This window comes from Canis lupus, chromosome 10 (assembly GCF_003254725.2).
Source record: "Canis lupus dingo isolate Sandy chromosome 10, ASM325472v2, whole genome shotgun sequence".
Taxonomy (NCBI): Eukaryota; Metazoa; Chordata; class Mammalia; order Carnivora; family Canidae; genus Canis; species Canis lupus.
This window is the reverse complement of record NC_064252.1, coordinates 27,013,890-27,029,312: the sequence shown is the minus strand read 5'-3', so window position 1 is coordinate 27,029,312 and position 15,423 is coordinate 27,013,890. Positions and strand designations below refer to the sequence as shown.

Below are 15,423 nucleotides of genomic sequence, written 5' to 3'. Positions count from 1 at the left end.
AAAGATTGTCATTATAAATATTATTAGTATTTTAATTTTTAAATATTTCATCATACATTCACTTTGAAAACTAGCTTTTATTTTTGTTTAACAGTTAGGAAAAGCAATATTCTTTTGCACATCTCTAAACTTAGTATTCAAAAATTTTACATGTTAACTAACTTTAAAACATTTTTTTAAATATTTTTAATTCTGTACCCCGTTTAAAATATAAAACTCATGTTACATTGATTACCCCAAGCTGTAACATTCCTAGTTACCTTTCTCTTGATCACCCCAATAAAATGTTTGTATCAGAAATAACTAAAAAAAAAAAGAAATAATTTTTTAAAAGTAATTTCAACTTGTCAAAAAGTCAAATGGTTTAAAATTTAGTTTAATATTTCTTTTCTGTTGCTATAGAAGTGAATGTATTGTTTGATGCTGCAAATTTAAAAAAAGCTTTTTTGTGTGTCCTGTAAACATTCCTTCCTTAAATAGCTCCCTCCTTTGGATATGTGTCCACCTCTGTAAGCATTCAAGGGGAAATGGTAGGAGAATGGAGCATTTCTGAGCTCTTAGATATTTCCATCTGTTTAGTGGCTCACTTTGGACAGCTAAAATGAGAGGAACAGGTACCCCTTCCCAACTAGTTTTCAATAGGTTTTATATATATATATATGTATTCCTGAACTGACATACAATGGTTTCATACCATTGAAACAATGGGTTTCATACATATATATGTATTCCTGAGCTGACATACAATGTATAGTTATTGTACATCAGTGAGTTTTAGGATAAACATAAGATTTAAATTTCTTTTGCTGACTTTCCTCTAATAATATGTGAAAAAAACAAACTCTTACTTCAAGGCCTGAAATTTGAGACTGCTTTTCCATTTCTTCAGCTCCTAATAAGCACTAAGAAGCAATTTGCATCAATTCACCACCTACTCCTTGGCATCCCCAATTCCTCCAGCAGTTATTGCGAAGGTGGCTTCATTTTCAGGCATCTCAGGGCTAACAGAATACAAGGGAACAGAAGTTTATAAAAAGCTCTATTTCTATAAATACCATAGTCATGTCACAGGCATCACACTCCTATCAGTCTGAGTCTCCAGAGACATTTCAGAGATGCTGTAGCTAAATGTGGACTACAGAATTTACCTACAAGTATTGTCAACCCTCACAAATGCTTATTGAACAACTTCCATTTGTAAGGTTCTGAATGTCAAGAAAAATTACCCGAAACTTGGAAATACGCAGAAGGAGTAACTGGGTATACTTTCAGTATATCCTCAGCACTTTGTGGCAGACCTACAGGGGCCTGGATCACAGAGGGTATGCATGTTTCTATTAACTAGACCAATGCAGGGCAAGATTGTGACAGGATTTTTTTTTTTTTTTTTTTTTTTTTTTTTTGTGATAGGCTTTGAAGTAAACTAAAAGATTGCCAAATACCTTCAGTGGAAAAATAGGTTGCCCAGCACATCCTTCCAGGTTCCTCAATTCTGTGAGAACTCTGCCTTTCATTGTCTTTGAGCTACTTGACTACTCTGGAAGTTATAGGTAATCATAAGTAATACAAATCATTCTTGCCTGTAGAAATGTAAATTGTATGAGGAGGAATGCAATTCATTCTTGTCTTATGGATATTGCCCTGTTTTTGATCAATTTCTAATTCATGTTAGCATTCCTTATTTGGCTCCATATGTGTGTTAATTTGATTTTTTCTTTGATCTGGTTATAAAATCTTATTAGTTCCTGCATTAATTGATGACTTCAATAAAATCTTTGACACTTTATATTTGTACGTGATTATATGATCTTTTAGATTTTACCTTTTACTATATTCTACAACACCGTAGGAGCCAAGGTTAATTTGTGGAAAACTGATAGCAATGCAGATGATTCTTGTCTGAGGGTGATGCAGATGATTCCAGTCTATAGCACTGGAAATGAATTTCTTTTTTTTAAAGATTTTATTCATTTATTTGCACAACCAGGGGGTGTGGCAGGGAGAGGGAGAGGGAGGAGCGGTCTTTCCACTTAGCAGAAAGCTGATGTGGGGCTCAACCCCAGGACCCTGGGCTCATGACCCGAACTGAAGGCAGATGCTTAACGGACTGAGCCCCGCAGATGCCCCTGGAAATGAATTTCATTGTGTAGAGAAGCAATTGATTTCCCTCCAATAGAAAAGACAAGTTCAAATGTTAAAATCTATTGCCTTGTAAGATATATTTTTTTAAAGAATTTATTTATTCATGAGAGACACAGAGAGAGAGTCAGAGATGCAGGCAGAGGGAGAAGTAGGCTCCAGTCAGGGAATTTGATGTGGGACTTGATCCGGGGTCTCCAGGATCACGCCCTGGGCTGAAGGCGGCGCTAAACCATGGAGCCACCGGAGCTGCCCGCCTTGTAAGATAATAATCAGATTTTCATCTATTAACAAATTTATTTCAGCATTCCTTTGACTACATAAATCTGTTTGTCAAATTATCCTTTGAATCAGTTTCTTCATTCCTTAAGGAGCTGAATCAAGTCTTTGACACATTTATTTTACATGTATTTGCAAGAAAGTTATGTTTTCAACTTCTGAAAATCATACGTTAGTATATGTACTAGACCAACAGATTTCACAAAGGTGAGACAGAACCTCTAGTCTCAAGAAGTCTAACAGGTGAACTATGACGTGTGTCCAATATGTAAAGTAAGTTAAATTTTATAAAGGCAATATACATGTTACAGAACTCTAAAGAAAGGAGACATTGTACCAGTGAGGTTGATTAGGAAAGGCCTCAGAGATCATATTTGAAGTGGCTTTTGAGGCAGAAATGGGGACATCTCAGGCAGAGGGAGTAGTATGAGCAAAAACACAGGAATAGAGATACTTGTTTTATAGATAAGAAAGTAAGAAGTTAGGTTTAGGTATGTTGTGTTTGAAGTACCTGTGTGATACTCTTGTAGAGGAGTTCTGCAAGCAGTTGGAAACATATCTAAAACTCAAGTAAAAGGCTAAACAAGAAATAAAAATTTGTAAATCACTAATCGGGACGCCTGGGTGGCTCAGTGGTTGAGTATCTGCCTTCAGCCCAGGGTGTGATCCCAGGGTCCTGGGATTGAGTTCCACATCAGGCTTCCTGTGGGGAGCCTGCTTCTCTCTCTGCCTGTATCTCTGGCTCTCTCTGTCTTTCTGTGTCTTTCATGAAAAAGTAAATAATAAAATCTTAAAAAAAAAAAAAAGCACTGATCATAAGAGAAAGTCTACTGCTACTTTGTATTGTTATATATACAGGTTATGATGACTGTTTAGTAATATTAATAGCTTCCACTTATTATTTACTAGTTTACCTGTCGGTTTCCTTTTTATTATTTTGTTTTAACTTTATGAGAACTCTTGGGTATATATTATTATCCACAATTTGCAGATGAGAAGATCAAGGTTCAGAGAGAAGTAATTTGAGTAATTTGCCCAAGGTCACAATTGCTGGTAAATGAAGATGTCAGATTAGAAACGAAGTTATTTGACTCCAAAGCTCATGTTCCTAACCACTAGACTATATTGCCCCTCAAAACTGGTTTTTATTTTTTGATTTTGTTTTGTTTTGTTAGAGAGGTAGAGATTAAGCACTATATTCTGAGCACACTATGAGTTAGGTTACTTCTCTTAGGAAATAGCAGGGGGGCCTCCCCTGAGGATAGCAAATGGGTTGTATGCAAGGCCAGTCTTGCTAAACTAAAACTAGAGCAGGGTAAGAAGGCCTGACCAAATCAGAAAATAACCTTTTGGCCTTGATGGTAAATACTCAGTTGGCCATTTACAAATGGCAAGATGCTAAGGACATGAGAAAGAGGGGAACCAAGCAAGATATCTGCAAAGTTGAACTGGGATTTGTTTGCTTTTTTGGTTCTAGAAACAGAATAAAACACAATTACTTCAGAAACTTGACCATTTGAGTGCCTCTTCAGTTTGGGGTAATTATTTATTTTTAAAATTTTTTAAATTTATTTATGATAGTCACACAGAGAGAGAGAGAGAGAGGCAGAGACATAGGCAGAGGGAGAAGCAGGCTCCATACACTGGGAGCCCGACATGGGATTTGATTGTCTCCAGGAATGCACCCTGGGCCAAAGGTAGGCGCCAAACCGCTGCGCTACCCAGGGATCCCTGATAATCTTTTTCTATTCAATTCCTTGAGAACTCTGTGTTTTCTTTGAATAAGAAATGTCTTTCTCTTACATCTGTATGTTAGTAGTTGAAGCCATGGGAGTAGCTACAGCAGACTAGTTTCTTTTTAAGATTTTATTTATTTATTCATGAGAGATACAGAGAGAGAGAGAGAGAGAGAGAGAGAGGCAGAGACACAGGCAGAGGGAGAAGCAGGCTCCATGCAGGGAGCCCGATGCAGCAGACTAGTTCTGACTGTCTGAAAAAGAGTATCTTTAACAAACTAAGAAACAGTGTAATGATTAAAAGTGTCAACCCTAGATTCGGACAGTACAGATTCTAATCCTGGTTCCATCCTTTATTGATTGTGTGATTTGGGCAAGGCCATTCACTCACTCACTAAGAAAGTATTTATTGAGCACCTGCTGAATCCTTGCTGTAGGCACTTGAAATCTGGAAGTGAGGGCAGCCCCAGTGGCGCAGCGGTTTAGTGCCGCCTGCAGCCCGGGGTGTGATCCTGGGGACCCTGGATCGAGTCCCACGTTGGGCTCCCTGCATGGAGCCTGCTTCTCCCTCTGCCTGTGCCTCTGCCCCTCTCTCTCTCTGTGTCTCTGAATAAATAAATAACATCTTAAAAAAAAAAAAAGAATTTGTTTAAAAAAAAAAAAAGAAATCTGGAAGTGAAAAAAATAGACAAAGATCCTTGCCCGTATGGAACTTATATTTGGAGAAAGGAAGAAACAGATAATAAATAATGAACATAATAAATATGTTATGTAATATGTTAGAAACACAGCAAGTGTTATGGGGAAAGAGAAATAGAGCTGGGTGAGGGACAGTACAAGTGTGGAAACTGGGAGGAGTTGCAATTTTAAATAGGGAGATCTAGATAGGTATTGTGGAGAGGGTAACATTTGATCAAAGATTGGAAGAGGTAAGATTGACAGCCAGAATGAGGGCTATGTAGGGAAAGATGATTCTAAGCAAGTACAAAGCACCTAAGGTAGAACTGTGCCTGGCATGTTTATAGAACATCAAAGTGCCCACTGAGGTTGCAGAACTGTGAGAAGAGGAGAGCAGGGGCAATGCATGCATGTAGTGGTATGTAAACCACCCTAGAGATTGAGCTATTATTCTGAGTTAAGATGGGGAGCCATTGGAGAGTTTTAAGAAGAGGACAGATATGATCTGACTTAATTTTACAAGGGATCACTCTGGTATCTGTGTTTAAAATAGACTGTTAGAGGGGCAATGGCTACCTAACTGCTTGAGCCCTTGGTTTGCTCATGGTGAAAATAGGGATAATGACCTCCATCTCTTAGGGTTGTTGTTATAAACAATGAAACATATATATGAAGCACTTGGTGCAAGGTTTAGTACATAGCAGCCACTCAATAAGTATTAGCTATCATTATTAGCATCATCATCTTCTCAACTAAAAAGTTTTCTCTAAAGTCAAGAATTTTTTGTAGGAAATCTTTAGGGACCAGAAAGAAGGGAGGACATGCTGCACAGCAAACTACATTTTGACATTTTTAGCTCTGATCTAGTTTTGCTGTTTTTATTCAAATTTATGGAAATTTGACATTTCTAACCTCTATAATAACTTTAATTATCCTTTATTGAGTCTACAGAACCAATATGGCCTCAAGGCTGTAAGAACTGCAGGAGTTACTTGGTCCTGCAGATATGGAGTATTTGATAAAATATGCAAATGATTGAACACGTAGATGGAGTTCATTTGTTAATTCAACAAATAGTTATGGAGTTCTTACTATGTGCCAAGTATCATGTTAAGTGCTGGGGACATTTGTGAGGGAGATGTACGTGTGATCAGCTGATGCAATTCAGAGTGGAAAGTGTTTAGGAAAGTTTTTAAATTAATTAATTAATTTATTTCTGAGAGAGAGAGAGAGAGTGCATGAATGGGAGGGAGGAGCAGAGCAGGAGAGAGAGGGGAAGCAGAATCCCTGCTAAGCAGGGAGTCTGACTCTGGGGTCTGATCTCCCCACCTGGAGATCATGACCTGCGCAGAAGCCAATAGTTGGACACTTAACCAACTGAGCCACCCAGGTGCTCCTAGGAAAGTTCTAAACACAGCAATCTAAGATACAGACTAAGACATTTTAGTAAAAAAATGGAGCAATCCCTACTACCCATTTAATTCAACAAAGAACATTCGTAGCAGATTTCTAGGGATTGCTGAAGCTCCATAAAACACAGCATTTGTATATTACAGTCTATAGAGACAGGTCATGAAAAGCAAAATGGTTTAAATAATGATCAGATAAATGAGAGAACTGATTATTTACTACTTATTCAGTGACAGCCCATAATAAGTACTGTGATTCATAGTAAAAACCAGATTAGAAGCTCATGGGATTTCTTTTTGGTTGATTTTTTCCTCCCTTGAGTAGTTATTATATATCTCTGCCTTGTTGTTCAAGGTTAGCTGGTCAGTCAGTCACAAATATTTTGTATCTATTACATCTCAGGTATTGGGAATATAGCAGTGAGCAAGAGAATAGTGTCCCTGTCCTTGGGGTATTTGCTGTCTAGCATGGACGACATGCATGATATAAATCATTACCAGTGAAATATAAGCTCTGTGAGGGCAGGGACTTGTCTTTTTGTTTTAGTTACTGTTCTACCCCCAGAACCTAGAACAGCTTTTGTGTAGTAGGTCTCTCTGTAAACATTTATTGTTTATAATTTTTTTAAAGATTTTATTTATTTCTTCATGAGAGACACACAGAGAGAGGGGCAGAGACATAGGCAGAGGGAGAAGCAAGCACACAGGAAGCCTGATGTGACTCGATCCTGGGTCTCCAGGATCACACCCTGGGCTGAAGGCAGGAGCTAAACCACTGAGCCACCCAGGCATTCCTATTGTTTATAATTCTTAATTAAATAAGTAAAGTACCATGAAAGAATGTAAATCATAGAGTACAGCCTAGACTGAAAGGTTATGGACAGGTTCCCTATTGAAGTGATGTTTAAACTGAAACCTAACCCCCTCCCCCCAAAAAAACCAAACTTGGCAGAAGAAAGGAGAAGAATACATCCCTGTAGGATCTGCCAGTGGTATAATTACAGGCTCTCAGGAGAGGCAATTCTATTTAGTGCCATATGCCCAAGAATCTGATTAAAAACGAGAAAATATTTACCTGTCATAAATCTTGGCAATTCTCAGTTCTCCTCTTCCTTTTCTCAAGCTTACTCTTGTTGTTGAAGCATGAGCCAGAATGTGTCCCCCAATGGGTTTTTTGGGGTCTGCCTGAAAACTGAATCAATAAAACACTTTTTTTTTCAAGTTTTATCATATGGACTATATATAGTAAAATTTGCAATTAAAAGGCAACTATTCTGTGGAGGACAGCATGGGACGTGTTCTAAGCAAACAGAGGCTCGTTTGTTAACTATGGAGTAGGGTATGGTTTGAAGCTGCTATCCAGTTCAGGCTTCCAAGAGTCCAATGAGGTACAGTTCATGTTTTGATTGATTTTTTTAAAAGGAAAAAACGCAAATAAGATGTTATTCACTGTCTTAGGATAACTCTTGGAGGTAAGCAATTTTTCTTAAAATACAAAGAGTAAACTTATTTATTCATTCATTCATTTATCAAAAATGTTTTTTAATGGCCTGCCACGTGCCAAGCACTATTCTAGTCTAATGAATAAGAAATATCCAATTATCCCTATGAGGTCATGGTATAAATGACAGCAGATTGAGAACCTCCTTCTTGTTCATTAACTGTATGTTGGAAGCCTTCAACATCATATTGGTTACGAATTTGCAGTGAGAATAATCTTGGAAATATCCTTGTCTTTATCACTGATGCTCAAAGTTTATTCCTCCAAAAGAGGATACAGAAAAGATAAGTTTTTGCTATGTCTGAATTCAAAAAATATATTATGATTGCAAGGTAGTTACAAATATTATTGACACTCATCTTAGGAGATATACACACTACGGAACTAACATTCACTTGGCAAGAAGTGAAGGTTCTGAATAACCCTAATAGTGAACCCTTTTAAAAAGCTTAGATGTAGGGATGCCTGAGTGGCTCAGCAGTTAAGTGCCTGCCTTTGGCTCAGGGCGTGATCCTTAAGTCCTGGGATGGAGTTCCACATCAGGCTCCCTGTATGGGGCCTGCTTCTCCCTCTACCTATGTCTCTGCCTCTCTCTCTGTGTGTCTTTCATGAATTAAAAAAAAAAAAAAAAAAAAAGCTTAGAAGTAAAAATCCTCAATGAAATACTAGCAAACCAAATCCAGAAGCATATTAAAAGGATTATACACCATGACCAAGTAAGATTTATTTCAGAAATGCAAGAGTGGTTCAGCACAGGAAAATCATCAGTGTAATATACCAGATCAACATAATAGAGGGGAAAAAATCCGCATAATCATCCCAGTTGATGTAGAAGAAAACCTAGGCTTTGAAATCATCAATAAAGGGAACTGAATATAAACTAACAGATTATACTTGATGAAAATAAACTGTGACATAGCCTAATAACCTCAGCTCTGGGAGAATATGGTTACAAATCAACTGAAATTATGCTTGTTCCATGAAGGTGTTCAGAATCCTGGTTACTCTAAGCACGAGGCATGATATAGTAAGGATGTATAGCTGATTGGCATGAGGTTAAATAGACTGTAGGGCAGTAGGGATAAGAAGCTCTCTGGTAAAGGAGTCTGCTCATAACATCAAGAGTCTGCTTATAAACTGCTGCTTGGTTAAATGGCTCAGGAGTTAGGACCAGAAGATCCTTGGTTGGGGCTGGAGAGGATTGGTTAAGATTCAGTAAGTCCAATGTTGGAACAAACACAGAAAGTTAGTTTTGGAGTAAACCACTATCAAGAAAGTAGCAGCCAGGCAGTTGTCCCTGACAGCAGTTAAGTCAGAAGGCTATATATCACATCTTTATCCATTTATCAGTCAATGGACATTTGTGCTCTTTCTATAATTTGGCTATTGTTCATAATGCTGCTATAAACATCAGGGTGCATGAATCCCTTCAAATTAGTATTTTTGTATCCTTTGGGTAGATACCTAATAGTGCCATTTGCAATAACATGGATGGAGCTAGAAAGTATTATGCTAAGCAAGATAAGTCAGTCAGAGAAAGACAAATACCATATGATTTCACTCATATGTGGAATTTAATAAACAGAACAATTGATCATAGGGGGGAAAAGAGAGGCAAATCAAGAAATAGACTCTTAACTATAGAGAACAAACTAATGGTTACCAGAGTGGAGAGGTAGGGAATGGCTTAAATAGGTGATTGGGATTAAGGAGACCACTTGTGATGAGCACAGGGTGATGTATGGATGTGCTGAATCACTAAATTATATACCAGAAACTAGTATTACACAATATGTTAACTAAGTGGAATATAAATAAAAACTTCAGAAGTTTTTAGGCTAGGTTGCTTTCTGCAGGCAGCTGAGGGGTAGTAAAGCTAATGTGATCTCAGTTGGATGAAATATCTAGAGTTGAGTTGTCTATATAATGCTTACAGATCAATGCCACTCTTTTTAATGGAATGGTTCTAAATTTTCCAGGTCATCCTACATTATCAGTGCTTCTTAAAGGTCTTAAAAGACTAATGCACTTTTCATATTGTGCCTTTAGTGCTATTATTATTATTCACCTATTATATTTACTCTCAATCTCTCTTCTATCACCTGTCACTAAGCTCCTTAAAGGCAGACAATACTTACTGTATTTGACCTTGCAGTGGGATGCCTGGGTAGCTCAGGGGTTGAGCACCTGCCTTCAGCTCAGGGCATGATCCCGCAGTCCGGGGATCGAGTCTCACAGCGGGCACCCTGCATGGATCCTGCTTTTCCCTCTGCCTCACTCCCTGTGTGTCTCATGAATAAATAAATAAAATCTTTAAAAAAAGAAAACTTTGTAGCAACCAGCTACACAGTGGGTGCTCAAAAATGTAAGATACAGAAATTATATAAATATCAAGGAGAATATTGGACTGTAGAAAGATTGATGCTTCCACAGAAAGTAGACCAGTTAGAAATTTCTACCAAGAGGAGACAAACATAGTCAGCTAAATGGGTGGAGAGAAGTTTCAACAGCTATGTTACTAGTTCTCACAGATGGTCTCTTGGTACTGCTTAGTAATTCTCCTATTTGAGCGTGGTTAGTCTCCGTAAGCACCCTTTCCATTCTCGTCCTTTCATCGTGGATGACAAAGCTTGCTTCTTTGTAAAAAAGAAATGAGTGTTTTTAAGAGGAAGATCCTCTTCTTTCCATCTGCTTCCTCAGCTTTCCATCCATACTTAGCTATGGTTGTAGTCATCCTTCCTTCTTCCCTCTCAAACTTTGCTGTTTCCTTATTCCAACAAGCCTTCTTATACTTCAGTGCCTCTGCACACACAATTCCTTGCAACAAAAGCCCCTTTCCCCACTGTGTTTGTTCACTTAGCTCCTACTCACACATCTAATGTCATCCCTTCTTGCAAACCTTGCCTGATCTTCTGAAACAGAGTAGAGCCTCTAGTCTGTGTTCTCATATTACAGTATATTCCTCTTTTAAAGCATTCTACACTGTAATTTTTTTTTCATTAAGTAGACTCCACATCCAATGTGGGACTTAAACTCACAACCCTGATATCAAGTGTCACATGCTTCACCAACTGAACCAGTCAGGTGCCCCTACATTTGAACTGTGTCAGGTCATTTATGTACATTAGTTCTACCCTTACCCTGATCTCGGCACATAAGAGATACTCAATAAATGGTAGCTATGATTATTTAATTATTTAATTAAATGATTCAGCTAAAATAGCCACTCTTTCAGTGACATGTAGACCATGACTTTTTTAAAGTTTCTTTGAACTTCCCGAGTATTTTAGTTGTTATAACCAAGGCTCGGGGTAAAGTACAAGAAGATGCAGCATTCAGCATCCTTTTAGAGGGCTTTAATTTACTTCTATTTCTGACCTAGTAAAAACAGCTTCAGAAAACCACCCACATTCCTCCTTCAGCCTATTCTTATTTCCCCTTCTTTCATATTTTCTTTTCTTCTTTCCTCCTTTTCTCAGGGGATGGGAGAGTATGATGAGGAGGAGGAAGAGGGGGTGGATATTAGGAATAAAGAGAGGCCAAGAGAGATTGTGTCATTTACCCTCTGCTGGTTGAACAGGACAGAGTGTATGACATCGTTGAGGGTAAGACCCAGAACAGCCTGACCTCCCAATGTCAAATCAGGGAGCTCTAGTCATGAAGTACAAGATTATGGTGACAGTAGGGCAGCTGATATTTTCCTAAGAGTGGGATAGGGAGGGTAGCACAGAGAGGCTAAAAGAGCATCAACTTTGAAATCAAAGATACCTGGGTTCAAATCTTGGCTCCCGTTTTTAAACTGGATGCTTGAGCAAGTAGATACTCTGGGCCTCTGTTTCCTCCTTTAAAAATTAGGAATAATAATAGTATCTACCTCAAATGCTGGTTGGAGTGGGGACCTTCAGGGGACTGCACAAGGGCAAGTTGGTACTGTCCCTAAGGGACAGCTGGAACTCCTGATACTTTGGACCTGCTAAAGGGGAAGCTTTTGCGTTTTGTTTTTTGTGTTTTTTTTTTAAGATTTTATTTATTTATTCATGAGAGACACAGGGAGAGAGAGGCAGAGACACAGGCAGAGGAAGAAAAATTTGGGGGGAAAGAGAAGATTTTTAAGATTTTATTTTTAGGGGCACTTGGGTGGCTCAGTCAGTTAAGTGTCTGAATCTTGATCTCAGTTCAGTTCTTGATCTCAGGGTCATGAGGTCAAGCCCTGAGAATTCAAGCCCTGCACTGGGCTCCACACTGAGCACAGAGTCTACTTAAAGGAAAAAAAAATAATAATAATAGGGGTATGTTTAAGAAGTTTTGTTAAGTAATGTCCCCCTCCTGCCATTTTCTCATAAAATACGCATAAAAATCTACACTTTTTTTTCAAAAGTTTGAAGATGGAATTCTGGGGTTTGGGAGGGGGGCACAGAAAACAATCTGAGACTGACTTCATACAAAGAACAGGGAGGCTCAAGGAGGCTATCGTTTTATGTATGATAATGCATAAAAGCACCTGGCACATGGTAAGCAATCAATAAATATAAGTCCTCTTAATCTCTTAATGAAGTTCATATAGTTTATTTTTATTTATTTATTTTTATTTTTATTTTATTTATTTTTTTTTAAAGATTTATTTATTTATTCATTCAGAGAGAGCGAGAGAGAGGCAGAGACACAGGCAGAGGGAGAAGCAGGCTCCATGCAGGAAGCCCGATGTGGGACTCGATCCCAGGTCTCCAGGATCACACCCCGGGCTGCAGGCGGCGCTAAACCGCTGCGCCACCAGGGCAAAGTTTTAATTTTATTTAAGTAGGCCTTGAACTCACAACCTCAAGATCAAGATCTGCATGCTCTTCTGACTGAGCTAGCCAGGCGCCCCTGCAGTTCAAATAGTTTAAATGACTTGCTCAAGGTCACTATGCTAGTGAACTTGGCTTAATGTTTTTTCTTTAACCATACTGCCTCTTAACTCATACAAATAATGTTGGATCGGTCGGTGACACCCTTAGAGAATAAGCTGCACTTTTACAAGACTGCAAATGTTCTAAGATGACTTTTTGTTTTAGCAAAACAAATACACAAACGAAGTAGGTGGCAACATCATGGTCTTATTTGTTGCTCATATTATCTGCCCTGGTGTGGAGCTTTGTAGGCTGATACTTTCACTTTTTATCTCCAGGCCTTCATCACCTGGATCATTCTAGTTCTAAAATCTGTATCTGTAAATCTCATCTAGGAGCTAATGCTTTGCTGTATCATACAGCAGCTCCTCGCCTCTATAATTTTGTTCCTTTTTAATACGATGTGCCATCAAGTATAATGCATGGGATATAAGCCTCAATTATTGTCAGCATACTTGGGGACTCATACCAATTATAGTGATATTTCTCTGACAGGTCCTAGGCAAGCTCAGCGTGGAGTTTTTCAACACTGAGAAACAAAGATTTTCTTTCTGGGAGGTTTTCTGATAGCATTTGAGATCTTCTAGTTTAAAACTGTACTGTTTTTTATTTCTTTTTCATTTAGTTGTGGCAATCTATGTGTTTTATATAAAGACATACAATTAATTTAAAATTGTTAAAATTTAATATACTTTAGAATATGCTGATTATTTTTTAAGACTTTTTTTTTTGTAAAGATTTTATTTATTTATTCATGAGAGAGACAGAGAGGCAGAGACACAGGCAGAGGGAGAAGCAGGCTATGCAGGGAACCCAATGCGAGACTCGATCCCGGGTCTCCAGGATCACGCCCTGGGCTGAAGGCAGCGCTAAACCGCTGAGCCACCCAGGCTGCCCTAGAATATACTAATTATAGTGAACCCTGATTCCTCACAAGTTGGCTCCATGGAGGAGATGAGGTTACAAAGCAGAGTCACCCAGCAAAAATACTAGTCTTTACTACCTTCTCTGGGTCTCAATTCACTTCACTATAAATCTCCCCTCCCTAGGTCCTACAATTGTTTCTTTCTGTCATCTCTCTATTTCTCCTTTCATTGTCTTATTGGAGTCAATTCAAAATGGTTTTACTCTTTTTGAAACGTTCTACAAATACAAGAAAAAGAACCCCTGTCTGACCTAATTTCAACAGATTTCCTTTGCCTTTTAACCCCAGATAGACAATTCTGGCCTATGCAGTGTTCCCTCCCCACACCTGAAGAAAGAACATTGCTCTTTAACTTGTACTGTTTTATTTGAATGCAACCCACTTCCTCCCTCTGAGCCAATGAGTCATTTTCTCTTTTTAAAGTGAGCCCTGAAAATCTTCCATTTCTCTTCAGTTTAAAATTATTCTCTTTGTGAAGTACTTCATGTCCTGTGTATGAAAGACACCCTATAAAATGGAGAAGATTGCCTTAACCACTCAAGGGCTACAGATAACACATGACCTACCAAGTTTTAACAATTCTGAGTTAAATGGACATCATTTATTTTCTTCTTTATGGAGACAAGGCACATAGTCTTTTTTGTGCACTAGTGAATTCCCAGAATTTTGATACATAATAGATTTTCAATAAGTATTTGTTGAATGAATAAATGATTGATTCCCCCCTCCTCAATCTTTTTATCTTGCTTAATACCATGCATGTAGTTAATATGTTTTCACATTGGAATTTCCTGTGATTAAGTAGAAAATACTCATAAAAGCATATTGAAAAGTAAGAGATACAAATTGCAGAAGATGCAGCAATACTCTTAGGGTTAGTGTAGAAAATGCCTGAAGAGGGGCACCTGGCTGGTTTGGTTGGTGGATTATGTAACTCTCAGTCCCAGGGTTGTGTGTTTGTGCCCCACACTAGGTAGAGGTTACTTAAAAATAAAATCTTTTAAGAAATAAAAAGATAGGGACACCTCACTGGCTCAGTCAGTTGAGCATGCAAACTCTTGATCTCAGGATTGGGGTTTGAGCCCCACACTGGCTGTGGAGATTACTTAAAAATAAAATCTTGGGCAGCCTGGGTGCCTCAGCAGTTTAGTGCTGCCTTCAGCCCAGGGTGTGATCCTGGAGACCCCTGATCGAATCCCACATCAGGCTCCCTGAACGGAGCCTGCTTCTCCCTCTGCCTGTGTCTCTGCCTCTCTCTCTCTTTCTGTGTCTCTCATGAATAAATAAATAAAATCTTTAAAAATAATAATAAAATAAAATCTTTAAAAAATAATAAAAAAACAAAGAAAATGCCTAAAGAGAGAAACATTTGTTTCAGTACAATTTGCAAATATCAAATATCTTCAAACACATATGTCAATGACCCATTTATCTGCTACTAAGTTATTATGTACTGCCTTCATTTTAAATAAAGCTATATTGTAATCATCAGAGTAATAATTGATTTAAGCAAGAATCTTCAATGGATGCTAAACCAACTGGTGAGAGCTTATTGCAGAATACGATATTTACACGTCTCAGATTGCTATTACACACGCCATAAGTTACTTATTCATTATAAAGGCGAAAAGGTCTTTTATAATGGAGAAATCTTGCGAACACCATCTTAATTACATGATCAAAGTTCACATCACTAATAATGGGACAGACTGCCATCATATGCCTCCTGATGATCTATGGAGAAGGCCATAATATTGCCTATGTAATTTTCCTGCCCAAAGTGTTTAATATTTTAAATAATGAGGAAAAATACCCTACAAATTGAGAGACATTCTGAAAAACAGTTGGCCTGTGCTCTTCAAAACTG

The 15,423-nt window shown here is 38.1% G+C and overlaps 1 protein-coding gene across 3 annotated transcripts in view; it reads right to left on the bottom strand.

Annotated features, from left to right (window-relative positions):
* Nucleotides 1–355: 355 nt before the first annotated feature.
* The window catches only part of DMC1 (DNA meiotic recombinase 1), a 35,900-nt gene continuing 20,832 nt past the window's right edge, over nucleotides 356–15,423 (bottom strand). For 2 of the 3 annotated variants that reach the window (XM_025460020.3, XM_025460019.3), the window contains exons 13-14: nucleotides 7,317–7,433; nucleotides 356–1,001 (exon numbers count right to left, since the gene is read on the bottom strand). In XM_025460020.3, the coding sequence (XP_025315805.1) occupies nucleotides 932–1,001; nucleotides 7,317–7,433 (187 nt within the window). In that variant the 3' untranslated portion in view covers nucleotides 356–931. The remainder of the gene's footprint in view (nucleotides 1,002–7,316; nucleotides 7,434–15,423) is intronic. The other variant, XM_049115295.1, reaches the window with a different exon arrangement.